The following is a 25,253-nucleotide window of genomic DNA, read 5'->3' as shown; positions in this document are numbered from 1 at the left end:
TCGTTTTTTGTTAATAGCTTTTTTGCCTTATTATATTACATTTTCATTAAAATAGATGAGCAACATGAAGGAGAAGCAACCCAAACAGCATTGTTCATCATTTTAATTACAGAGTACTAAAAATAACATTACATAAAATGTCTTTTTAAAAGAAACCATTGAAATATTACAAAGGTCTGTAAATCTTGTAAAGTTAGGATATAAAATCTTTGAACAGTGGTGCATAATTGAGAAGAAAAATAATCTCCATTAAATGTATATATTAACTGTTCTACTACTTAAAAAAAAAAAAAGCAAAGAGATGGACACGAAATGCGGACACAGACGAGAGATGAGTTGACAAAAGATGCACGGCAACGCACCACAATCAGCTCTCAAGTTAATGATCGTTTAAAAAAAAAAAAAAGTTAACATTTACAAGTGAGCCAAAACGAGGGTGACTTGGCGAGTGCTCCCAGTACTCAAATCTTTTACTAGACTGGCCTTTTGTTCCATTCATTCATTCATACTTTATCCACAGGTTTCATTAAAACTGTACACAAAAGAAAGAGGTTGCAACATTGTGGGGAATACATGATGCCTTTTTATACTTTCCAGTCTTGTATGCTACTGTACACTCAACACTACCATCAAGGAAAGAGATGGGAGAGACTATACACAAAAAAAGGGGGGAGGGTCATGCGTACAGTGTGCTTGCTTTCCTTGCATCACTTGAGCCCTTGTTAGGATGCTGCAGTCCACGCTCGACGAGAAGACGCACTGGCCAGCTACGTCCAGCAAGGAGGTATTTCATCCGCCTCCTGCTGCAGAAGAGAAGGCGTCGTGTCACTTTTTTTTTTTTTTTTTTGGTAAACTGACACACCGCTTAAGGGAGTTCATTCAGTCACGCTTGTAAAGAGTGTGCACTTAGTAGGAGAGGAAGAGTGGACAAAACGATGGAAGGAGGTGTGAGTTTGTTTTTTGTTTTTTCTGTGGCCCCGAGACGGCAGCTTGTTTGTTTGTGGTGGCTTGTGTAGGTTCAGTCCCCCTGAGGTCAAGAGTCAGGCAGACGCCGCCCGCCTGCCTGCTCCTTAAAAAAAAAAAAAAAACATTGTTAAGCTCACAGTTAGCTTTGGAGAGATATGCTTGCTAAACATTTTGAGTCCTGCTCATTTCCTGAAAAGTTTTAGTGTGCTTCCCCGACCAGGCAGCGAGATCATGCTTTTATTGTCTCCCTCAAAGTGGAGCTTGGTGCACTTCTGGAGGGAGGAGGAGGAGAGGGGGTCCAGTTTGGGTGTGCTGGTGTCATGGTGCTGACTGACGTGTGTGTCAGTCCATCGGGTAGCTAGGTAGGTAGAGTCCAAATGAGGCTAGATGAGCGGTGCTGTGTCCATCAAGTCTTTGTTTGGGTCCAGGCTGGCGAAGAAGCGCACGTCTCGGTCTTTGTCCGACTGCAGCGCCATCACCGTCTCCTCCAGCTCGTCCGAGTAGGCACAGCCCGCCTCCTTGAAGTAGGCTGAGGATGCAACACCACCCAAAGTTAGCAAGTTAACAAGTTTATTGATAGAGCCCAATTCGTACACAAGTGCCGCATAGTTAGCATGTTGGCCACACAGTCAGGAGATCAGGAAGACCTGGGTTCGAATCCCCATTGGGCATTTCTGTGTGGAGTTTGCATGTTCTCCCCGTGCGTGCGTGGGTTTTCTCCGGGTACTCCGGTTTCCTCCCACATTCCAAAAACATGCATGTTAGGTTAATTGGACACTCAAAATTGTCCATAGGTATGAATGTGAGTGTGAATGGTTGTTTGTCTATATGTGCCCTGTGATTGGCTGGCGACCAGTCCAGGGTGTACCCCGCCTCTCGCCCTAAGTCAGCTGGGATAGGCTCCAGCATAACCGCGACCCTAATGAGGATAAGCGGCATAGAAGATGGATGGATGGATGGAATTCGTACACAAGGTAATTCAATCATAGGATTTCCACTTTTTGTTGTTGAAAGGATTATGCATTATCCACAAAAAAAGGTCATTAGGAATTCATTTCATTAAAAACCTGTACACATTTTTCTTCTATAACAACACTTTTTTAATGATAAGATGATGTATTTCACAAAAAAAACAACTGTTTTGACATTGGATTAACATTTTTTTCCCCTCATCATTTTTTTTCGCGCAACATAACATTTTTTTCCCGCCCAAAATAATGACTGAAAATGAAATTTATTTTTTCCTCAGAACCATGACATTTTTTCTTGTAGAAACGTTGATATTTTTCCTCATCACACATTAGGACTTTTTTTTTTCCTAAAAAAAAAAAATAATTACATCTTGTCGTGTTAAAACTTTTTAATGTATTCTGAAGTCTTTCACACAAAATGGGACTTTTCTTCTTATACAATTAGGATTTCCCCCGCTCTCCCTTTGTAGGATTACATTGTCTTGGATGTTTTTGTAGGATTATACTTATTGTGCTTTAGCACATGAAAACTGACGCTCTTCTCATAGGATTAGGATTCCTTGGGGGAAAAAAATTACTTCTGTAGGATAAAAACACTGTTTTATTATGGGATTACACCTCGGCTTTTTTACCCCTTAAAAGGATTATGACTTTTCCTGAACTTTTTTTTAATGTATTTTTTTGTAGGATTGTGCTATTTTTTTTTAAGATGACACTTTTTGTGAAGCATCCTGCTAAAAAACAAAGTAGATGTTTTTATGATGTGTACCTTTCTCCATGATGCTCTGTCGCAGTGCCTTGGCCACCAGCACGCGCACGTTTGCCACGGGGTCAGACGAGAGGCTGAGCAGGCTGGGGAGAAGATGCTGGCTGAACTGCTCCATGGGCATGCAGTCCTCCTCTACGACAGCCTTGAGGACGCACACAGACAAATGCGCTGATGTGAAAGATTTACTTCAAAATGAGTGAGGAGGTGGTGAGTTCTTAGAATTAGTTAGCTTATCACACCCAGGTAAGGCTTGACTTGACGCTTCTAGATGGAAAAGCAATCCGTGGGGGTGCTACTCACCTGGCAGATGAAGGCAAAGGCTTGTCGGCCCACCCACTTGGGACAGTGGCAGAACCTGACTGTGAGCTCGTTGATAAAGTTAAGACCTAAATCATCAGCGCCACTGGAATACAGTTTCTGCAGGATCTCCACCACCTGCGACAATAACAAATGCAATACACATTTGCTTTTGTGTACACCAACCATTGCAGACAGGAAGTAAAGCAAAGCTCTACGGGGGAACGTACCAGCTTGTAGGAGATCCACCTGACCTCTGAGACTTTGTCGGAGCAGAGTGTGAGTGCGATCTGCCTGAGGTAGTCGTACACGTCGTAATGGCTGTACAACTCGATGATCAGGATCAGCTGCCTGGAGGAAGCCAAAGCAAGGAAGGGTTTACACATCGTTCACCAGGAACAGACAGTCAGGTTACTTGTCCTGCGGACGCACTCTGCCAACTCGTATCGGAACCTCCAGTTGCGACTGTTGTCCGTCACCATGAACTCCTGCAACTGGTACAAATATTCTCTCCTCTTGTCTGCATGGAGGAGCTGCAACCACAACATTTTTTTGTAAACATCTATGCAATGATGCAGGGTTTCCCATACATGATTTTATTTACATTATAAATACATTTAGACTTGGCTCGACAATATCCCTCCAATATCCCTCACTCTATCAAGTTTTTTCAAAAATGTATTAATAAACGATCACTGGTTTGCGGTTGAATACGGCCTATTTATTAGTAAAAAAAAAAATGTTTTTAAAATGCACATTTTAAAATGCACAAAAAAATGGCTAAATAAACTAAAATACAAATACAAGGCAGAAGAAGTATTCCAATTGTGAATGCAGTATTCTAAATTGGCCACTAGGTATCACCAGAACAGGCAGTGATTGCAGGTTTAAATGATCTCACACAACAACGTAATAGTCACAATAATAACACAGGCTACTGTTGGGGCCGTAACCCACGACAAGCTAAAATTCATTCACGCACTCATTTACTGTGACACACACGAGCAGGAGTTTTATTTACATCTTAAATGGCTTATTTACTTCATTATGTCTGATATTTTCGGTAATACGAGTGTATCGCCATTTAAAGCTACCATTATAATACATTGATGAAACAATAGCCACTGCAGGAAGTACGCTGTCCAGAGAAAAACAAGGAAACGTATGAGTCTGTTGTCTTACTTCTGTCTAATATGTATTGTTTTCTCTGTTTGTGCTTAGTTGGAGAAGATAGCAATAAAAGGATGCTTGGTAACACTGTCCCATATCTACAGCATCAAGGATGAGCCGCTGCTCCAGTCGTACCTTGAGGAAGTCGTAGAGGTGCTTGAGCACTCCGATTCGGACTTCGTCCAGGTCTTTGAGGAAACCGTTGAAGATAGGCACGAGATCCGCCGCCGTCAGCTGGTCTCCCAGGATGACCGCCAGCTCGTGAATGGAGAAGGCCAGCGTGCGCCGCACTTTCCACTGGGATAAGAGACGCCAAATGGATGAGCAACAAAGCGAGGCGCAACATCACAATGAAAACATCATCCAAAGGGCCACCGACATCAAACATCAAAGACATGTACTCCATTGCTCCGCCTACCTGCACATCAGTCGCCAACGTCTCATAAGTGTCCTTGAGGCAGTGCCAGTTCTGTCGGCCCAGAGTCAGCGCCACTCCCGGCAGGCTGAAGGCACAGTGCTTGGCTATCTCCGTGTCCACCGTCTGGGCCCGTGCCGGGTCCGTCATAGACAGGTACTGATCCAACAGCTGCTGGGGGATAATATTCTGCTGGCGAGGAGAGGAATTAGTTAACAGATCAGATAAGAACGCACGAGGGCATGCCGTGATAGTCTTAAGTGCTCACCTGGACCTTCGGCTTATCTTCAGACACAGAGTCATTCTTTCCCTCTTCTTCCACACTTTCAATGAGTTCAGACACCTGAGGAACAACAACAAGCAACATGAGACATCTGCTGGCTTGTCTCTTGAGCCTAGACGATACAGTCTTGTGGTATCACACCAGACAAAATGTTTGTATCGAGCCTCATCGGGACCACTACTACTGGTCAGAAGGGGTTACGTTCCAAGACCACACGTGAATAGATACACTACAAAGAGATTCATTCATTCTTCATTCACGTCATCATACTACAATGTCATGATGCCAGTATCAGCGACGTCGGCGAGCTCCTCCCACTCCACACCCTACGGCTGAGCTTGACGTGCACATCCAGAAAATTATAACCTTGTGTCAAAGGCGACGTGGAACGCAGACCTCGGATTGGACAGCATTTTTTTTTGTACATAATTTCATTTTTTTCCCTCCCGCAAAACCGCCAAAACTAAGAGTTATAACAGCATCAACACATCGTTAGCATTGTGACTATGCTGTAGCATAATGAAGCCTTTATTCTGTGATTCCCACCCTGAGTGCAGCTCATCTTACCAGAACAGGGGAGTCAGGTGGAGAGACTTCTGGATACTCCAGGGGTTCTGTCTGTGTCTCCTCATCTCCTTGTTCCTGTACCGGACACGACTCGCTGGCTGAGAGGCTTTCCGTTGTTTGCTCGTCCTCAGCGAGACTCTCTTCGCCCTCAGACTGCACTTCTACTGATTTACTCTCAACAGACGAGCTGTCAGCATCGTTGTCGGCGGATGGCGCCAGATGGCTTTCTGTGGGACTGTTGTCGGACGGGCTGTCAAGCTGAGCGGCCTTGAGAGCTGCCGACAATACCTGAACTTGAGCTGGAGGAGATTGGCACGGTTCAGTCGGCATAGCAACACACAGACTTGCATACAAGCACAAAGACGTCATCCTCTCACCTTGGACATCTGGGTCGTCCATGTGCGGTTGCAAACAGTCTAAGACCATCTTGATCTGGTCGCTGGTAGTTTTACCAGGGCTGGCCTTGGAATCCAAACAGTTGCCCTCTGGTTCTTTCTTTTCCTCTTTCCTCCCCTCCTTCACCATCACTTCCCCTGTTTGACAACTAAGGAACTCCAGCTCACCGCTGATGTCCGGTAGAGGAGACCTCCAGAAGTGGAAAGAGTTAAAGTTCTCGTCTGTCTGCGTTGTCTCCTTAGCGTTCCTGGCGTTGGTGCCCGCGTGCGCGTAGCTGTCGAGCATCTCTCCACGAGCTAAAGTGTGGTTGTCGTCATAGTTCATTTCGTCGGCTGCCGGCACGTGCTCTGGGGACGGCGTGGCACGGCCATCTTGGTTGGGAGGTGTGTGAGCAATGGTTCTTTCTGTGTGACAGTCGCCAATGCCCGAGCAGTTGAGAGAGTTCAAGGAGCAATCACTGTAATGACAAACACGCAAAAAAATTCCTAACATCATCCTGTCTAATGCAGGAAATTATCCCGTATCTGGTTGTTAAGGTTCGGGGGAAGTTGAAGTACAAAAGAATCAGTTTCCAACACATAATTTTCAAATTTACTTTAATTTAAAACATCTGTGCAGACGTTCTACCTGTCTGACGTGCACCTGGAAACATCAAGCAATCCGCCATCATCTCTGAAGTGGAGGCCTGCACCAGTTGGGTTGGCGAAGGTGGAGATGAAACGGCCCAGAGATTGAAAAGCAGCCTGCCGCACCTAAAAAAAAAAAAAAAAAAAAAAAGTGTGAAATCATAGCAGTTCGTATTAATTGAGGTAAAAATGTGGTTTTGTAATAGAATTTCAAGCACCGGGTATGTCTTACCCAGCGGGACTGGTCACTTATGAGGCTGATGAAGAGCGGGGACAACTTTGCACGTCGCACCTCAGGAGAGGTGGAGTTGGACACCATCATAAAGCACTCAGCGCAGGCTTTCCTGATGCCCCACAGGCTGTCTGAGCACAGGTCGAAGAACTTGGGAATCTAAAGCATGAGGCGAGAGACCAGAATCAGAAAACAAAATTTTGGGTATGTCGGAAAAAAAGTGTAAAAAGATGTTTCAAGAGTGCTCACCAGTAGTTTCTCTGTGGCCTCCTGACCTACAATTGAACAGAACTCTCCGAAATTGGCAGCACAGACCTGCAGTACAATAGGGGGAAAAGGTTATACAGGTATTTCAACTGCAGTTTCAGTTCATGACCTTAAATTTTTTGAAATTTTCAATTTCAGACACTGATCTATATATTTGTTTCACTTGTGCAAGACATTATTACATTCACTTCCCTTGGATGCAAAAAAAAAATGGACTACCTTGTTTTTCGTAAACAAAATTTTCAAGAAGGTCAAATGAAAACCGAAACATATGAAAACCGAAGCAATTTAATAGAATAGAATAGAATGTAATGTAATTCCAATTGATCAATTACAGACACCCAAAAATGTTAACAAAAAGTACATTTTATAGGGAATAATTACTATAGTTTCACACACAATACTCCTGTTGGCGAAGACGGCGAGGAGCGGAGAGGGAATGCCATCTTCATGCTTTGCGATGACTTCTGTCTTTAATTCAATAGTGGTTTGCACCTTCTTATCAAATTGCTGGCCCTCGCAACTTTCGTTGGCCCCGTGGTGGGTTATTTAGCAGTCACACTCCAAAAAAAAAAATGCACATTGAGTATAATGTGGCCTTGGCCAGGGTGTAAACTGGCCCGGTCCGGTTTATACCTTGGGGTATAAAACAGCTAATGCCAGAATATACCCCTATACCTTTCAGCTATTTTATGATTATTATTATTGTTGTTATTATCATCATCATCATCATACTGCAATAACCAACACTTTTATAAGAATAAATGATCCAACTTCAAACAAATGATTAATTGCATCCAGTTCCACTGTGTGAATTACAATTGTATGATCTATAAAAACCAGGATGATTGATTTGAGTCACTGACTAACTAAAAAAAGGGATTGCATCACTTTGTGAAAACACCGACGACACTTTTATAAGAATAAATTAACCAAATTGTCCAAATCATCGAAAACTGAATCATACCAAAAAAAAATGGGGAATTCGATAACAAAGATCAGGCTCTCGTGGTTTTGGATAAAAACCTGACCCGCGTTACCCGATGCAGATCAGAGATGCCACATTTGCAGCTGAGAAATGTTGAACCATGGCAGAGGTGTACACTCGTTACATTATTCTAAATGTATTCATTATTCTAAACAGCCATTTTTCAGCTGTGACTGTGGAATTTGAACACAATGCCTAAGCATACTTTCCCCAACAGGCACCAGCCTTCCAGAGAATGAACATTCCACAGTGGAAACATTTTCTGCGCCCAGCTGATGTGCAGAATCGAATTAAGTCTGACTTGCATATTTATGATATTAAGTCAGACTAAATAGTGGCAACATAATCCCACCGTGGCTAAAATGTTGAGTTGTAAGGCTGGTATAAACAAGACATAACATCTACCAGGTGTTCAGACGCAGATACCTTGCGCACTTGAAAGAGTCTGGCGTCACTGCAAAGGTCGCAGAAGCGTGGCAGCAAGAGATGTTCCACTGTGTCTTTGCTCAGCATGGTCACTACTTTGCACATGATCTGAACACAGGGATGTACAACATAAACATTAGATACATTGCTCAAGTCATGCTAATGTTTTATCAATGAAAAACTTTACAGATTGAGAGGCAATGACGGGAAAGTATCAAAACTTCAAAAACATATAACATAGTAGACTTTGGAACACAAAATGGTTTGATGGAAAACCCGAAGATTGCAGTGGAAAAAAAGGCAGTTCCCACATGGAATTTGATTATTTGGGCTTTCTTTTGCAGAATACTGGTAACAAAAAAAGTCTTGTGAATGGATTGTGTCCTACTGAGTTCCAGGGGTCCACTACGTTCATGCTGGCCGACTTACAGCAACCGCCTCAATCTTGTAATCGTCGTCGCTGCTGGGTTCCGTGAGGTCCAGCAGAACTGGGCACACTTTGGACTCCATGTCGGCCTTTGAGATGAGGCCCTGCTCCAGCAGCACAAGCAGCGCCGCCTGGCTGGTCTTTCGCACCTGGAAAATAAGCAGTCAGGGATTCAAAAGCTATTCTTCACTTTCCTGGAGAAAACTGGATTGGAATCCTACCTGGTTGTTTGGATCAGTGAGATACCGGACCACGATGGGTACCAAGTATCTAGAGAAGGCAGCGGGGAAGTTGGGCCGACTCTCGTGTAGAAACATGGCAATGTTGGGCACCTGCTCCATCAGCTCGGCTCGCACGGTCGGCTCTGAGGTTGGGGTCAGGGAAAGAAATAAATAAAAATACAAATTTTTTTTTTTTTAAGTACAAAAGAGAGGGCAACGTTATCTACCTCCGTCTTCTGACATTCTGGCAACTGTCTCCATGACACTGATGAAGTCATTTTCGTTATCACTGAACTCGCGAAGCACATCCAGCAGCCCACGAGCCACGATTTGCCTAAAAAAAACAATAGGAGAGTCAAGTCAGTTGGCCAGCCGTCCCATACCTGAGCACTGAAAAAGCTTGATAACAACAAAAAAGTTCATGTGAGGACAAAAGCACTGCATTGATTGTTTGTGTGTTCTTTGTGTTTTTCCCCACCCGCAGGAAACGAGGAAATAAATAATAAATAGACACTATTGTTATCGCACCAAACTTGCGCTGAGACCGAAATAAACCTGCTATTTGACGTCTTCAGTCACTGCAGCAGTAGAAGGCCCGTGCAGTGATGTGATAAACACACAAACAGGAATGCAGACATTCAGGCGTCAAAAACATGACTTGAGCACTGTCAGTCTTTGTTTATGCCAAAAGGAAACTATATTCTAACAATTCTTGTCACAATTATTCATTCACCTTGTCTAAATATGCAAAAGGCAAACTCTAAGCTAAATTCTTAACATTGAAGTGCATAAAAACTGGTCATAGTCCAAGCTACTGATCCTTGTTGAGAATATGTGGAAGCAGGACTACAGAAGTACTGATACGCTAACGTGGCCAGTTCAAGGAACCCAACTCCATTCACTTTCCATCAGACTGCATATATGTAACCCGCCCTGCTTAAACACTGGCCGCTCCGGGGCTCGAACACAGGACCTTCGCAATGGGAGACGAGAGCGCTGACCACACGGCCAAAAGCCCGGACTGTCGACTCTCTCAAGGCAGAGGGAGTAAGGTTTACCAACGTACACTTGCGCAGCCTCACAGGCTGGCATCCGTTACATATACACTATGGCAATATTGACAACTACATTTATCAAAACGTCCTGTTTCCGTTCTGTTTTGCTTCCAACAGCAGTCTGTTTAGGCAGCAAACTAGCTACTTCAAGATCGCATCAATCATGTATAATGTCAGTTCCTTTCTGTAAACTAACCACCTCACTCCCAGTATAAAAAAGGGAGTAACAACTGTGGTATAATTTGCCTCTTGAGAGTGAGTTGACAAGTTCACACTACGACTACAACTTATTTTCATATTTCCTGCCAGATGTGACACTTCTTTGTAATCGGCACCCTGACTTCCGAAGTCCACTGATGTGGACTTCCTTTTTCCTTCACTCTAGAACTCTATGCACGATAAATTAAAAATTAATACAAAAAGCATTTTTGTGTTATTTCTTTTCTTTTGTGCTCTTACCTGTTAAACACATTCTCACTGAAGGCATACTTCTCTAGCCTCCCGAGTGGCGTTAAGTTGTCCTGACCCGCGTCGAGGAAGGCTGTGATGCGGATGCCGTCACATTCGGAACCATAATCATCAAATCCAACTGCGGGATGAAGACCAAAGTTGACTTTTATGGCCATAAAGCATGAGATTAAATCTGCAGCACGCAATAGCTTGCTAGTTTACTTGAATTCATGGTCACTATGTCATGTAAATAATTCTGAGCCAGCCTTAGAATGTGTGAATAAAGACCGACCAGTCACATTCCAATTGGATTTACTTGCATTTCATAACCATATTAATTGCTGACACGAGTGGTGGTCTGTGGTAGGTCTGTATAGTCGCTATCACTATGTATAAACACTGAAAACTAATTTTATCCATACCGTCCTCAAGCACATTTGATACCTTAAGTCCAGTTTGTTTGACAAGTCTGAGTGCTGTGTCATGATGGAGTGTGGTACAGCACACTTTTCTAACCCTAACCCTAACCCAGCAGGGAACTTGGTTGCCCACGCACAAGCACATAGACAGGCATACCACATATACTGTATGTTGTATAATTGACTCAATTGCTCCTTTCACCAGCTGTTAAGAGTAACCACCACAGGGTTTCCCACACATTCATTTATTTGAAGCGGCCTTCCACAAATAAATTTGGACCGCCACTAAAAGATTTGGCGCTACCTATTCACCCTCACTCATAAACACATTATAATGGGATGATCTGTTAATGTAACTTGTTGCTACAACTCTGTACATTAGGCAACAGCATCAATCGTAACTCGCTCACCTCATATTTCACCTGGTCTGCCAACTGTCGCCAGCTTTGCCACTCTATTTACTGGGAATACCATCCAGGTAGTCTTTCTCAAAAAAGCTACTCACAACAAATCTCGGAACTGTTTATGGTCTTTTTAGAGACTCTGATATTAAAGCGCATATCGTTCTTCTCAACAAGTAGCAGGTGCTGCTGTGGGCCCCTCCTCCATCTAAAAGCACTCACAGGCGGCTCAGTCTTGTTTGTGATTAAAAAAAGAAGACAAAAAGAAGCGACAGAAGCACAATAATTTGTATTTCTAAACATATTGGTTTTGCTTTTTATGCTTTTTGCTCACTTTTTGTCTCTCCCAAAACATTATTCTTATCTCCTACTACAGTGTCCATTATAATTGTATTCGTCTTGGCAAATCAGATGATGACATCATGTAGACCTCCACCCCCACCACAAATAGATTGCAGTCATGTGGGAAACACTGCACCACCTTGCATAATCTTACCAAGGAGTACCCCGCTGGATTTCCTGGAATGCCCAGGAGGCAGGAGTCACTATAAGTTCAGATTTCAACAATGCACCCATTTATGTTATGCATTTATGAAATATATAAATAAATATATCTATATGTCTATATAGATATATTTATATATAGACATATAGATAGATAGTGAAAATAAGGTAAAAATTTATTCTGTGACTTAATCCGAAATATGTTTAAAAAAATTATGAAAATAAAGTCATTATGCTATTTTTTCCCCTTGAAACTATATTATTCTCATCATATTATTTATTTATTTTTTTACTTTTTAAAGTTGTGTACTCACAATCATCCAGATCGTCATGGCCATCTTCGAAATATAACGATAGACCTGCAAAGACAAAACATGTTAAGGGGAATCTGTGGCGGTAAACATGTCATCAATGCGACGTCACTGCCATATGCATCACATCCTCAAAGTCTTCCTCAGTATCAGCAACAATATTACATTGTGGCCGCAACACCATTCACACTCCATGCATTTCCAAACCTACAGAAATGTCAGGAAATCTGACTTAAACGCTGTGGGATTTTTTTGGGACGCAGCATTTAATTGAAATCAGGCACTGCTGTGATTGCACCACAAACAACAACAACAGATTCATGACTTCCAGCTGACAAGCACACAAAACCCTCACAGGGAGAGGGTGTCGGGACCTTAAACAAAAAAATAATCTGATCAAGAGATTATGTAGTGGGTATTTGTGTTGGTTAAAGCCTGAGAGAACCTAACTCACCCACCCAACCCTAATTTGTATTAATGGTATATAGATTTTTTTCTTACGTTTCTGGTTAGATTTACTTCATTCCGTTACGTTAAAATTAGGGCTGCACCATTCTACAAATAATGCGAGTCACCATGTACAGGTCAAGGTGCTTTCGTTAGAAAGAAATCACACTGTTATTATGTTTGTGGCGCCGATCGTAAAGTTACAATTTTAAAAAATCGTAACGAGAAATTGGATCGCATGTTAGTGTAATTTTTTTCAGATATTTTTGTGCAGCCCTAATTTAAATGACAAATGTGCAAAACTATTTTACTGACACGTGATGACACATCTTTAATAGTGGTTGAGTAAACTGATCAAGTAAATACATCTGAAGAACAACATGTTGGTGTAAACATTTGAGGGATATTCAATTGAAGGTGCACTTGCTAAGGTAATTCAGCTAAGAGTGTCTATATATAATTGATATGAATGTATAATAATGTTACTCACACTACTACTGGATAACGAGGAGTAATTAAGCGGTTTAAAATAACAGGCATGCGGTTGAGCCTGCTGAAATATTCATTGGGTAGCTGCTATCGAACTCACACAGCCGACTGGTGCATTTAGCCATTTTAATCATCTTTTAACAGCTTGGTTGTTAGTTGATTCGGGGTACGCATCGAATTTGCGGCAGTGTAACAGAAGAAGAGTTGTGAAGAAAGAAGCAGTAGCATGTGGCGGCCGGCTAACGCCAGTGTTTACAGCTGGACAACGAAGGAAATGTGCTCCGAATATAAAAACAAGTCGGTTGCGTAAAGACTACACATTAAATGCAGCGTCTCCTTTAACGGGGGTAGTGAGACTCGTGGCGTTTTATTTGCTAAAACCAACAGAGTACGTCGGGAGATAACATTATTGCACCTAGGTAGCGACATATAGGAGGATTTGTGCAGCTTAAATGTCTGAATATGACTTTAGCATTCAAGCTAATGTTAGCTAGGTCAAATGGCTAGCCTTTGCTATGACAACAAACAGGCGATTAATACAATATTTACACTGGCATGTACTTGCTCGTGTTGTTTTAGAAGAATATAAGTGTGCACAACGTCATTGTGAGTACCGATATGGTCTTAAAGTCATACATTTCGACATCCCCGTGTAGCTTTTGTTAGCGGACTGGCTAGTGTTGCTAAGTTTGCTAACACGATCTTGTCCAGCCCTTTCGCTTGACTTGACTCCCTTAAGAGCGAGCACTTTGCCGAGGATACCAGTCACACAGCAGAAGCCCCAATGCAACCCCTTCTCTCTTTTGGGTGATATTAAGGTGTCAAATGCGTTAAAATAAGCAAGAAAACTCAAGTTCCAGAGTGCCATTTACCTGCCATGTTGAGAATCGGCTCGGGCTCTGCGGGCTGCCGTCCCGTGTGGGCTGTCACCAACACTCAGCTGTCAGTCAAACAACGCAGCAAAGCACTTCCTGAATGTACTTCCTGATGCTGAATGTAGCAGCTGGTCGATTGTCGGGTTTTTACAACAGAGGTTCTGCTAATCAACTTGAACATAAAGTCAACATAACTCGGCATTTAAACTTGGGCCTTTGTGTTAGCGCTGTATCGCCAGACAAAAAAGGGGGAGCTCGGGGAGTCATGTGACCGCGCGTTTCAAGATGGAGACTGCTACTTTCGCTGCTTAGCTAACTCCGCTGTTTACAATCATCACAACATGGCTAATGCGGACCTTTTATCGCTCTCACCAAGAATTCCGCACTAACGTCACATTTTGTATTGCCATGAAGTGAAGCTATACACGTAAAGACCTCGTGTTGTGGTATAATATTCAAGATAAGTTAGCTAGTGGGAGAGAGTGGAGAAAACTGCCAATGGTCGACTCAACGTAAAACACAAAGCAGCAATGGCGTTAAGAGAGTTAAAAGTTTGTCTTCTGGGGGTAAGTCTATACTTATTTATACTTATTTAACCTCTCTTAGCCACTGATTCTATTTGTTGTTGTTTGTGTAGTATCAAGTGGCCGTAATCGGTTTATACAATTCACATGCCTAGAGAAATCGACATTAATCTAAAAAAAACAAACAAACAATCTTTACTTCATGGCTATTCACATTGAAAGCCAGGGAACCGGGGAGGGGCAGACGCCTCCCTGTACTATTTGCTATTATTCTTATTTTGTAAATATTTTATGTATATTTTTTGTATATGTCATTGCCATACCTTCAAATTCTTACCTCACCCAATGGCAAATATAGCCATTAACCAAATCAGAAGCAGTGTTCCCCATAGTTAAGAGCAGGAGTGCGCTGCAGTTTTTAAGAACCTACAGTAAAAACACTACTCAAAATCCTCCATTTGACAGGAGCACTCTACTGTTTTTAAGGACCTACTGCAAAAACAGGACTGAAAGATCCTCTCTCTGACAGGAGTGCCCTGCTGTTTTAGGGAAGTACTGCAAAAATACTAGTCAAAATACTCTATATAACAAGAGCACTCTGCTGTTTTTGAGAAATTCCTGCAAAAACATGACTGAAAGATCTTCAATATGACAGAAGCGCTCTGCTGTTTTTAGGAACATATTTTTTTTGTTTGTTTTTGTTGACTGGAAAGGTGCTTTCCTTGACTGCACAAACAAATGAGCAGATCAGCTTGTTGACACCCTCAAGTTTAACTCGGGACAGGTGAGCGGTACATATTCCTTGAAATAAGACTTACAAGTGCTGACAGCTGCTAGCAAGCCAAGTTAACCAGCTAACTGCTTAAGTTCAAAGCGATTGCCTAGCAACATGCCAAACAAAAAACAAAATTAAATTATACCGGCCCTGGAAATCCGGGTCCAAAATCCGAAACAGGCCAAGTCTGGCTGTCAGACGAGGACGATTGCACCTCAAATGTAAAGCCAGTTCCAGAATTATATGAATTTTTAGATAACAAAAAAATGATTGTTATTTCACAGCTTGAAGAGGGAGATGGAAGAGCTTGTTAGAGATGAAATTCTCTGCACCCCAATAAGGCCACAAGGACCACTTAAGTAATTTATTAAACACATTTTGCCCCCCCTTACGTGTTTGTTAATCTCCAGTTATGAGAAGGAATAAGGCTCACACTCCAATTGAAGATTTACAAAATGGATTGAAAATAATTCAGACAGAATAATTTCACATTCTTCGGATATCCGGGCTAACTGGCTCTCCTAATGTTCTCCTGCGACTTCCTGACCAGAAGGAGAGAGAGTCGGCCATGGTCGCTAGTCCCCTCTGCCTTTTGTAGTTGTTTTCTTCAGACCATCACCACCACGGTAGCCCAAGATATGTTATCCCTCGCATTCTTGAGTGATGTGTGTGTGATGACAACAGCTGAGAATTGCGTCTTAGCTGATGTGGTGGGACTCTCATGAGCACCTTTTTTTGTACAAAACAGCACATGCACTCCCAGCATTCTATCTGACCGCTGACTGCTGATTATGTGGATGCACTTCATCTTTATGTGTTTCTATAACCTACTTAAGTAATTGTTCATCCATTCAGTCAACAAATGAGTAAAACAATATTTCTGTAATCTACTTGTAATAAATATGTACTCACTCAGCCAACAAGTTAATAAAACAATATCCTACAAGCTACAATTCTCGGCAATCCATAATGAAGTCATAAACCTTAGGGAGGAAAATAGAGCACTGCGCAAGGATACCAAGGCACTACGAGATGATAACAAGAAAGGACACTACACTTAAACAGGATTGCTGACCCGGCGGCAAATGAATGGAACAGAGCCTAGTACGCCATAGAGTAGAAAGTCAGCCATGATGGTGAGGAAGGGTGGTGGGCGGGGCTAGCCACACAACACTGTACAATGGATTCACAAGCTCTGAGCTGAGTATAAAATAAAGTTAGATGCTGTGCATACATCCATCCATTTTCTGTACCGCTTCTCCTCTTTAGGGTCACGGGGCATGCTGGAGCCTATCCCAGCTGACTTTGAGCAACAGGCGGGGTACACCCTGGACTGGTTGCCAGCCAATCGCGGGGCACATATAGACAAACAACCATTCACGCTCACATTCATACCTATGGACAGTTTAGTCGCCAATTAACCTAACCTGCCTGTTTTTGGATGTGGGAGGAAACCGGAGTACCCAGAGAAAAGCCACGCACGCACGGGGAGAACATGCAAACTCCACACAGAAAGCCCAAGGGAGAATCGAACCCAGGTCTTCCCGATCTCCAGGCTGTTACTTTGTTGGCCAACATGCTAACCATTAGATCACCGTGCGGCCACAGTGCATACAATTTGATGAAATGAAATGAAGAATGTTATTTACTGAACACAATGAATCCATTGCACTGCAGGAATATGACCTATATGTATAGGTGTCGATGAAAACCAAAATGCAAAGTCTAGCAATTATTCGGCTGGTCTTAAGATTGATCTGGAGTGTATATGTATAGGGTATATACCTTTTGTGTGTTTTGACCATATATCTGTGAATGTGACTAAAGTTTGTTGACTCTCTGCAGGACACTGGTGTTGGCAAGTCAAGCATTGTGTGGAGATTTGTAGAGGACAGCTTTGACCCAAACATCAACCCAACTATTGGGTAAGTTCACCTGAGAGGTTGATTTTACATCCAGTTTGTTTGTCTTATGAAGGTATTTTCCCCAATAGGAAATTGAAATGGAAATAATCTGTTCCAGTGTCGAACTTTGGCCACCATAAAATGTTTACTAATTGTACAAGAAAAGTTTAAAGTAACATGTTTACATTCTTACTTAAATAAGGTAATCAATAAGGTAATCAATAGTCAATAGTAAAACAATAAAACACTTGACTAATACGTGACTAATACAAAAGTGATTCATGGCTCAGATGAGCCTCACACATCTCATTGTTTTTAGTCAAGTGTGAAAAGAAGTTAAGCACTGTAAAATGTAAAAAAACAACTCACTTTGATACAAGTGAGAACTCTTATAGTGACACTTGAGTCATATAGGTGTTTGTCAGTACAGTACATCAGTATAATACATTTTTCTTTCATTATATTCAATCATACCTTCACTATTATTATCATCATCTGTTCTGCATGGTCACTTTTGACTTATGTATAATAATGTATGTTTGTTTCCTTGTTTCCCTTTTTATTTTTATTGCGTGTCCCCAGGGCTTCTTTTATGACCAAGACGGTGCAATACCAAAATGAGCTGCACAAGTTCCTGATATGGGACACGGCAGGACAGGAGCGGGTTAGTACAAGCCATTAATTAGTGCTAATTTTAAAGAATGGCTGAATAGATAGTTGACATTTTAGGCCTGGTTGAGTTTCAATAAAAGGTCATGACTGTGTTTTAGAGGAAAGTGCACTTCTGTTTGATTTCTGACAGGGGGCAACGTTGCTGTAAGTCAACACAGTCAACTTGAAATGGTTTGCCCAAAGTAACTTTAAAGATGTTTTTACTCTTTAGAACCAAAGAGTCACATTCTGGTTCAAGTTTACAACTTAGAGGTGACATAGGACTGGTAAGGGGACAGTGTTGGCATTACAATACCATTCAAAGGAACTCCTTTCACATTTGTGTCCTTTTTTATCTCTTACTTTCCATTTTCTGAATATGCATTTCTCTTTTCCACTATCAATATTATAATGATTGAGGGCTACTCTCCAGAGAGATGAGATAAGAGGCAGCTAGTCTTTTATTCTCCTCCTCCTCATTCCTTCCCTCGGCTCCCTGGAAACATACGTAAATGCATCCCTGGTTAAGATGAGAGGATGAAACGCAAACTGTCTCAGCAAGGCTTTTTTCCTTAGTGCCACATCCATCTCCAGTTTATCTATATTAATTTGTATTATTGTACAATCCAGAGCATATGGCATCACCGTTTATGGTAACACTTTTCAGTTTCTTATCTTACTTCCCATTTTATTTTCCCTGCATTCCTTCCTCATTTCTATGTGGTCTCTCAACATTCCCGAGAGGCTCAGTGTGTCTGCAGCCTCTTCTGCATCATTTGCACTGGAGCTCAGGCTTATCAAAATATATGTATTTATTTATTATACTGTACTGAGCTAATGCATTGAAAAATGGGCATTCAAAGCTAACTACTGAGGTCAGACAAGATGTAGACAAACCACACAGTTTAATCCATTTTTCAAATAGTTTGGCGCAGAGAATGACCCTTAACGTGTATGGAAAATACAGTCCTCTATTAAGATACAACTCATTCTGTAGTCATAGCAAAAACTGTTTACAATTCTTTGTCCGTTAAAAAAAATAAAAACATTTCAAAATGTTATGGTTGCCAGCCAGTGAAGCCGCTGTGCGCTGGAATGCATTTTACTGAATTTGCATTGTCAAAACATCACCAAAAGTAGAACCCTCTGCCTCCCAAGTATGGAGAATTTGGTTTGTGATGAATTAAAGATCAAACGGACACACACAAGTTCCATTTGCGACGGTTTCATGACATTCCGCTTGTCATTCCCTTGATGACTTCCACATGTGTGAGGTCCATTGTAATTAAAACAGCTCCATGTATAAGCCCAGAACAATATGTCTGGCTGTTTGTGGCATTCCCAATGACAGTATTTTTTTTTCCTGTACTTTGATTATGTTTGCTATGGTTTTATTCGGCTGTCCTTGTCTTCCCATAGTTCCGAGCTCTGGCGCCAATGTACTACAGAGGCTCTGCAGCGGCCATCATTGTTTATGACATTACAAAAGAGGTATTGGTTATTATTATTGTATTTTGTTATTTTTTCCCTAACTGCCTATCCTAGCGGTTGGAGCAGATTTTTTTCAGACTGCGTTTTGCACTATGTGCATAAAATTTGGTTCCGATTGTTTATCCTTGGCTAAAAGGTCTGTCTCCACTGAGTGCCATTCTTGTTGCACATCCTTCCCCGCAGCTTGAGTTCATATTTCTGTGGAAGGAAAAGTTGAAGGTTTTTTTGGAAAGAGGAGCCTGATACCTCTCATTTTGTCTGTTGAATCTAAGGTTTCAGCCAGCAGCTAATTATCTGAGCTTAGTAGAAAGAGGGGGAAACTGCTCGTTTGGCTTTCTCCAAAGGCAGCAAAATTGCACCCACTTGCAACTAAAGAGCACTTGGAAGTGTAGAAAGGAAAATTACGGGAATGAAGCGAGTTTTTGTTTAGTTTAGTGTTTAGTGGCCAAAAGATAACAAACAATTACTTTTGAATAAGATAGCTGTGCCTTATGCTTGCTTGTGTGCCATCAGGAGTCCTTCCAGACTCTGAAGAACTGGGTGAAGGAGCTGCGTCAGCATGGTCCTCCAAATATTGTAGTGGCCATAGCTGGCAACAAATGTGATCTGTCGGACGCCAGGTGAGCCTTCGTTTAAGGTTCAACTACGGTTATCCTACAGCATCTCCCTTGTAATTACATATAGAATCATGTTCGCTTTAGGGATGGAGATCATCCATGAAATTGGCCTATTCTGCTTCATATGTTAATGGCATAGTTACAACTGATGATGTTTCTTTGTCAAGCTTGAAATTGCATCTGTGTGTGTGTGTCTATTTTTGTGTTGAAATGTAACCATTGTGAACTCTTTACAGGGAAGTCTTGGAGAAGGACGCCAAGGACTATGCGGACTCCATCCATGCCATATTTGTAGAGACCAGTGCCAAAAATGCCATTAACATCAACGAGGTGTTTATAGAGATAAGTGAGTGTTGTTTCCTGAGACTTTGGTGTGTGCATTGTTATGCAGTTGTAATGCTTTCACAAGAATTGACTAGGTACTTTTAACATGTAAATACAGTTTATGGACCTATTTTTCAACCATTTGTAATGAAAACTGACTTGTGGTAGGAAACCAGTGTTTTTCTCTCTAGGTCACAGGTGTATAGTATGTGTGTGACTGAAGAAGTCATTTGGCACCATCTATTGGTTTGCATGTACAGTAATCAGTCGTTTACTGCGGGTAATTGATTCACAGCCGTGATAAGTGAGTTTTTGCGAAGTACGATTTCTTTTTTATAAACGGAATATTTTCATAGTTGGAGCATAGAAAAACTGTTTACGACCTTTAAAATAAGGTTTTTAGCATTATTATAGCCCTCTAGACATGAAACAACACCCCTATAGTCACTTATTCAGTATACTTACATATCTTTTATTCCATTTTGATGTTGGCATCCTTCCATTTGGATGGGTTAAATGTGAGCTAATTTTTTTTTTTTTGGTCCACTCATGATGGCTATGGTTGAAGTCTGCATATTATTTTAATACAAATGTGAAGGGGAAAGTTTAACAATCAGAATAAAGCAGTATCCAAATTATAAAAATACATACAACCAACCAAAGATAAAGCCTTATTTTCAGGGGAATCCCCACTCACAGTGACAGGTTTTCACCGCTGCGCCGTGCAGAGATTGGAACACCAATATAAATAGAATCTTCAAGATTAAACACTCTTAATGCACAAAATAATCATCAAACGTACTTATTTCTTCATATAATGCACACAGAGCAATGAACAACTTGCTTTGTCTCCTTTCTGCTCCATTCTCCTTGCGCCGTGAGGCATTCAGGTGCACCGGCAATTGTGAGTGTTAGGCGCTATTTGTTTTCATTTTTATTCACATACCCCCTATTACAGTTGGTGTACCGTGGGGGTACCTGTACCCCACTTTGGGAACCTAGGATCTAAGCTAATGTCTCATACATGTAACATTACTGACTCCTCGTGACCAGAATACCACATTTTTGTCTTTCAATATTTTTAGACTAATAATAGGCCATGGTCAACCACAAAACAGCGATCATTTATTTATTTTTGAAAAAACTCAAAAGAGCGGGAGAGCGATGTTTGAACCGCGATGTAGCGAGGGATGACTCTATACAAATATGTTATCAGTGTTTCCCACAGGATGGCAATCTCATTGTGGTGGTGGCTTGTGGCAGGGGTGGCTAAATAATGTCATCGCCTAAATTGCAGAATTGGCCATGATGTCATGTGTATATATTTAAAGACAAATCTTTTTGTTACTATTCTTTATTAGTGTCATTTTAGCTTTTTTCCTTACATTGTGCGTTTTTGCTCTATTTGTCCTTTTTTGCCGTCTTTTTGTGTATTTAATTTTTGCAATGTGCCACGGACCCATAAAAAAAACGAGTCAAGGTCCAAAAATGACTCCCGGGCCTCACTTTGGACACCCCTGGTTTACATTTTTCAAAAGCAAAGTGTCACCAAACAAGTGTCCCCAAGCTGCATTTTCTATCCATACCGCCACCTAACGGGTAGCATCAAACACATCCATTGTAGTGTTCCAAATCTATTAGTGACAAAGGGCTCTGCTCTACTGGGTGCCTTTATTCTCGTTGCTAGTGTTCCTTTTTTCAGGCTTCTGATTGGCTAAAACAGTAGGTGGTTCTAGTGCTATTATTGGACAGAGAAAAATGTTGTTTCAAACAAACATGGCCCTTGTATGTGTGGACAAAGACTGAAGATCCACTAGTAGCCAAAATTTGGACACGCCTTCATTAGAATGAAAGAATGTAGTGTATTGCATGGTAATTTTAAAAGAAGTATGCCATCCAAACACCTGTCTTGACTTTTAAGTGCACAGTATGAGGTTTAATGTGTGTTTCTCCTTGCAGGTAAGCGCATCCCAGTTGCAGATGCGGCTGGGGCAACGTCGGGAAAAGGTTTCAAACTGGGGCGGCAAGCGTCAGAGTCTCGCAGGATGTGCTGCTGATGATGTCGGTGACTTGTCCTCATGCGGCCCGTGTTCCCTGACCATTGCCTAACCTCATTCTTCTGTTCTTTTTCAGAGCACAGCTATCACACACAAGCATGCAGTTTAAAAAAAATGGTGGCAGAAGGGGAAGATGAAAGCTTAAACATATGCAGGCTGGGAGCTGAAAAGTGGATGGAAACAATTTAGGGGACAAAAGTTGGAGTCTTTACACATTTTGATAGTGCTTAAATTATTGCCTTTAATAACTGTTTCAATCCATTGTGTGCAATCAGTAATTTATCATTATTGATTCCTCTTGTTGGGAAAAGGTGATGGAAGCTGCAAATACAACCATGTTATTAAAGATATGAGGCAACCTATGACCTTTTTATATAATACAGTTCTTAGGTTGTGTTTCGCATCTGCATTTAGCCTGTATGGACATTTTATGATGAGAAACTGGCTGTCTCTGCCTGTTACATGCTAAGTCAGTTTGTGGTCCTCGCCACATTGCTTGAACTTTGTAACAGATTAAACACTTCAGTTTGATACTTTACTTTGGTGCAGTGAGGAAAAGATGAAGTTGACGTGGCGCTACGTCAACATGCGTGACTTCTGGACGAACCTCCGCCTCCTATCTGCTTTCACTTATTGTTCACACTTGATTTCGATCTCTCTCACTTGTTCTTCTTTGTTCCTCGTGACTTTAGTCACTCACTTTAGGGACATCTCATCTCGTACTGTGATCGGTAGTCTGCTCATACATGTTGATGAGAACCACAGCTGTATGCAACTTCATGTTCCTTCCTGTAGCGCTTTTCATAACAGTTGTTGCTACGACAGAGATAAGAGACAAAACTATAACAGAGGCTAATGTTAAGAATCCATGGTGACTGGTGAATAGTGCAAGAACATTTTCTCCTGTCTTTTATTGGTCATTTAACAGTACATTACAGCAGCACATGTTTGTGTTGACTATAATTTTGGGGGCTTTTGATTCCCTTGTATTCTGCTTCTTATTTCCTCTTGAAAGTCACGTGATGATGAATTTTCTCACAAACGTGTCATAATTATTTGTTATACTGTGCATGCTTCTAACTGATATGAAGGACAATATGAAGGACAAAGTGCCATGTTGCAAGATTGTTCTTTTTTTTTTTTCAAGCCTTGCATACCTAATTAACACTTCTGATTGTGGGTGTAATATAATGATGTAAAAGTGTTGGAAGTCTGATTGTGCAGGCTGGTTTTTAACACACAACAGTTGCGGTAATTCCGAGGAATGACACCTTGTGTGCCAGTTTTGCAATGAATGAAATGCCAATAGTCTTGGGCTGGCCCTGGGAATGTGATTGGTCAATGTTATGTATATTTTACAGCGTTATATGACATAACACTGCACAAAAATCCATGACTATATTCTGCATTATTGAAACACTTTAATGATGTGTAACATCTACATATTTGGTAATATCAGCACTGTGGTAGATTTATTTAGCATTTTAATATGTTTCATAATGAATGCCTGTGAAAGCACTTGTTGGCAGTGTGTTTCCAGATGTGTAAAAAGGGAATTGTCAGTTTCCTTACTAATAAAAGATTGACTGTATTTTTTCTTTTGGTGCATCCTCCATTAAGTCATGCATATTTCTGAATAATAAAGATTTGAAGCGAGGTTCAAACTGCACTACTAGTCAAAGACTTGACTTGTTGAGCAACTTTAAGCTGGAAAAGCAAGCATGTATTTGTAATGTCTAAAGAATGTGTTGCTTCAATGTTTTAACCGGTCAAACCGGCGCAACTAGTAACTAATCGCTGTTGCATGTACTCCAATTGATTTTTTATTATAATTCCAAATAATACAAGTCTGGAGTGAGCGATAAATTATTAATATATAAATGTAAAAAAAAAATAATGAATACAAAAGTAATTCTTTTGGACCTAAGAAGTTGCAAAAGCCATTTCCAATATATGTATTGTTGTGATTCGAAGCTAGCGATAACATTTTAAACAGAAATAATTAAAAGAGTAAGAGAAAATACAATTAATACAAGTTATTAGTGCAAGAAAAGTAGAAGACTAAGATCATTGGCTATCATGACATTCCGAACATACAGTACCTGGCAAATGTATCCCCTGATGGCTGTGAGCAAAGTGTATCACACTGACACAAGTGATTTAAATGCCACACTATTGTTGCATCATTGCTTTTCTATTCCAGTATTTGGAAAATTATAAGTTCCCATCTAGAATCACATTTTTTTTCTCCACTCACTAGCTTCTTTCTCAGTTGTTAACCAAAACAGCAGCACCTACTGAAGCAAGTAAACAGTTTATCTTAGATGAATTACTTAACAGTTGTGAATGAGAATTAGCGTTATATTTTCCTCTGTGCTCTGTCTGCGGTATTGTGTGTATGTTTTTATCCAACGAGGAGCTCTGGGTTCTTACAATAATCAGCGTTCTTTAGCACAGGCTGCCCCACAATAGTTTTTAGGCTTCTGAGAAAAAGATCCTGGTGGATACCTGGAACTTTTCTGGGCTATACTGGAAATTTTTTTAACCCGTGTAATTTTGGCGTAAATGCAGTGAGTGGGGGTTTTTAAAGCCGCTTTGGAATTTAAAAAGTTCCCGTGATGGAAGGGGCTTGTTTTCTTGTTTCTAGATTGTCATTAATGCGATATATATTATTAACCATAATAGCAGTATTTCTTTGTGTGAAACAATATACAGTTGTCCCTTGCCACTTGGCAGTTTGAATTTCGTGGCTCCACTCTCACATTTTTTCAAAAGTATATTAATAAATCATGCTGTTTCGTGGTTGAATACGGCCTATTACTAGTCAAAACATATGCATATTTAAACTAATGTTACATTTTTTTGCCTAAATTAAGACATTTTCAAGCATAAAAATGGCTAAATCAACTAAAATACATATATAAGGCATTCAAATACG

General features: G+C 41.0%; 2 protein-coding genes across 4 annotated transcripts; one reads left to right on the top strand and one right to left on the bottom strand.

Annotated features, from left to right (window-relative positions):
* Nucleotides 1–100: 100 nt before the first annotated feature.
* Nucleotides 101–14,848, bottom strand: ppp4r1l (protein phosphatase 4, regulatory subunit 1-like). 3 transcript variants are annotated; one of them, XM_054784195.1, is made up of 21 exons: nt 14,834–14,848; nt 13,970–14,037; nt 12,165–12,209; nt 10,536–10,665; nt 9,249–9,355; nt 9,022–9,164; nt 8,803–8,949; nt 8,374–8,481; nt 6,942–7,007; nt 6,693–6,851; nt 6,462–6,586; nt 5,816–6,291; nt 5,439–5,737; nt 4,857–4,931; nt 4,592–4,780; nt 4,309–4,470; nt 3,436–3,536; nt 3,234–3,354; nt 3,007–3,141; nt 2,707–2,848; nt 101–1,495 (listed from the first exon to the last, which is right to left on the bottom strand). In XM_054784195.1, the coding sequence occupies exons 2-21, from the start codon at nt 13,974–13,976 to the stop codon at nt 1,350–1,352; spliced, it is 2,883 nt and encodes a 960-aa protein (XP_054640170.1). In that variant the 5' UTR covers nt 13,977–14,037; nt 14,834–14,848; the 3' UTR covers nt 101–1,349. The 3 variants fall into 3 exon arrangements, with proteins under 3 accessions (XP_054640170.1, XP_054640169.1, XP_054640171.1); XM_054784194.1 differs by lacking the exon at nt 14,834–14,848 and having other exon boundaries at nt 13,970–14,545; XM_054784196.1 differs by lacking the exon at nt 14,834–14,848 and having other exon boundaries at nt 4,592–4,777; nt 13,970–14,514.
* Nucleotides 13,245–23,950, top strand: rab22a (RAB22A, member RAS oncogene family). Its single transcript, XM_054784201.1, has 8 exons — nt 13,245–14,538; nt 17,117–17,196; nt 17,758–17,839; nt 19,246–19,317; nt 19,831–19,937; nt 20,171–20,280; nt 22,218–22,319; nt 22,392–23,950. Exons 1-7 carry the CDS (start codon nt 14,503–14,505, stop codon nt 22,313–22,315), a joined length of 585 nt encoding a protein of 194 aa, XP_054640176.1. The 5' UTR covers nt 13,245–14,502; the 3' UTR covers nt 22,316–22,319; nt 22,392–23,950.
* The last annotated feature ends 1,303 nt before the right edge of the window (nt 23,951–25,253 follow it).

The sequence above is a fragment of the Dunckerocampus dactyliophorus genome, chromosome 8 (assembly GCF_027744805.1).
Source record: "Dunckerocampus dactyliophorus isolate RoL2022-P2 chromosome 8, RoL_Ddac_1.1, whole genome shotgun sequence".
Classification (NCBI taxonomy): Eukaryota; Metazoa; Chordata; class Actinopteri; order Syngnathiformes; family Syngnathidae; genus Dunckerocampus; species Dunckerocampus dactyliophorus.
The sequence above is the reverse complement of the archived record's forward strand: the minus strand, read 5'-3'. Positions and strand labels throughout refer to the sequence as shown.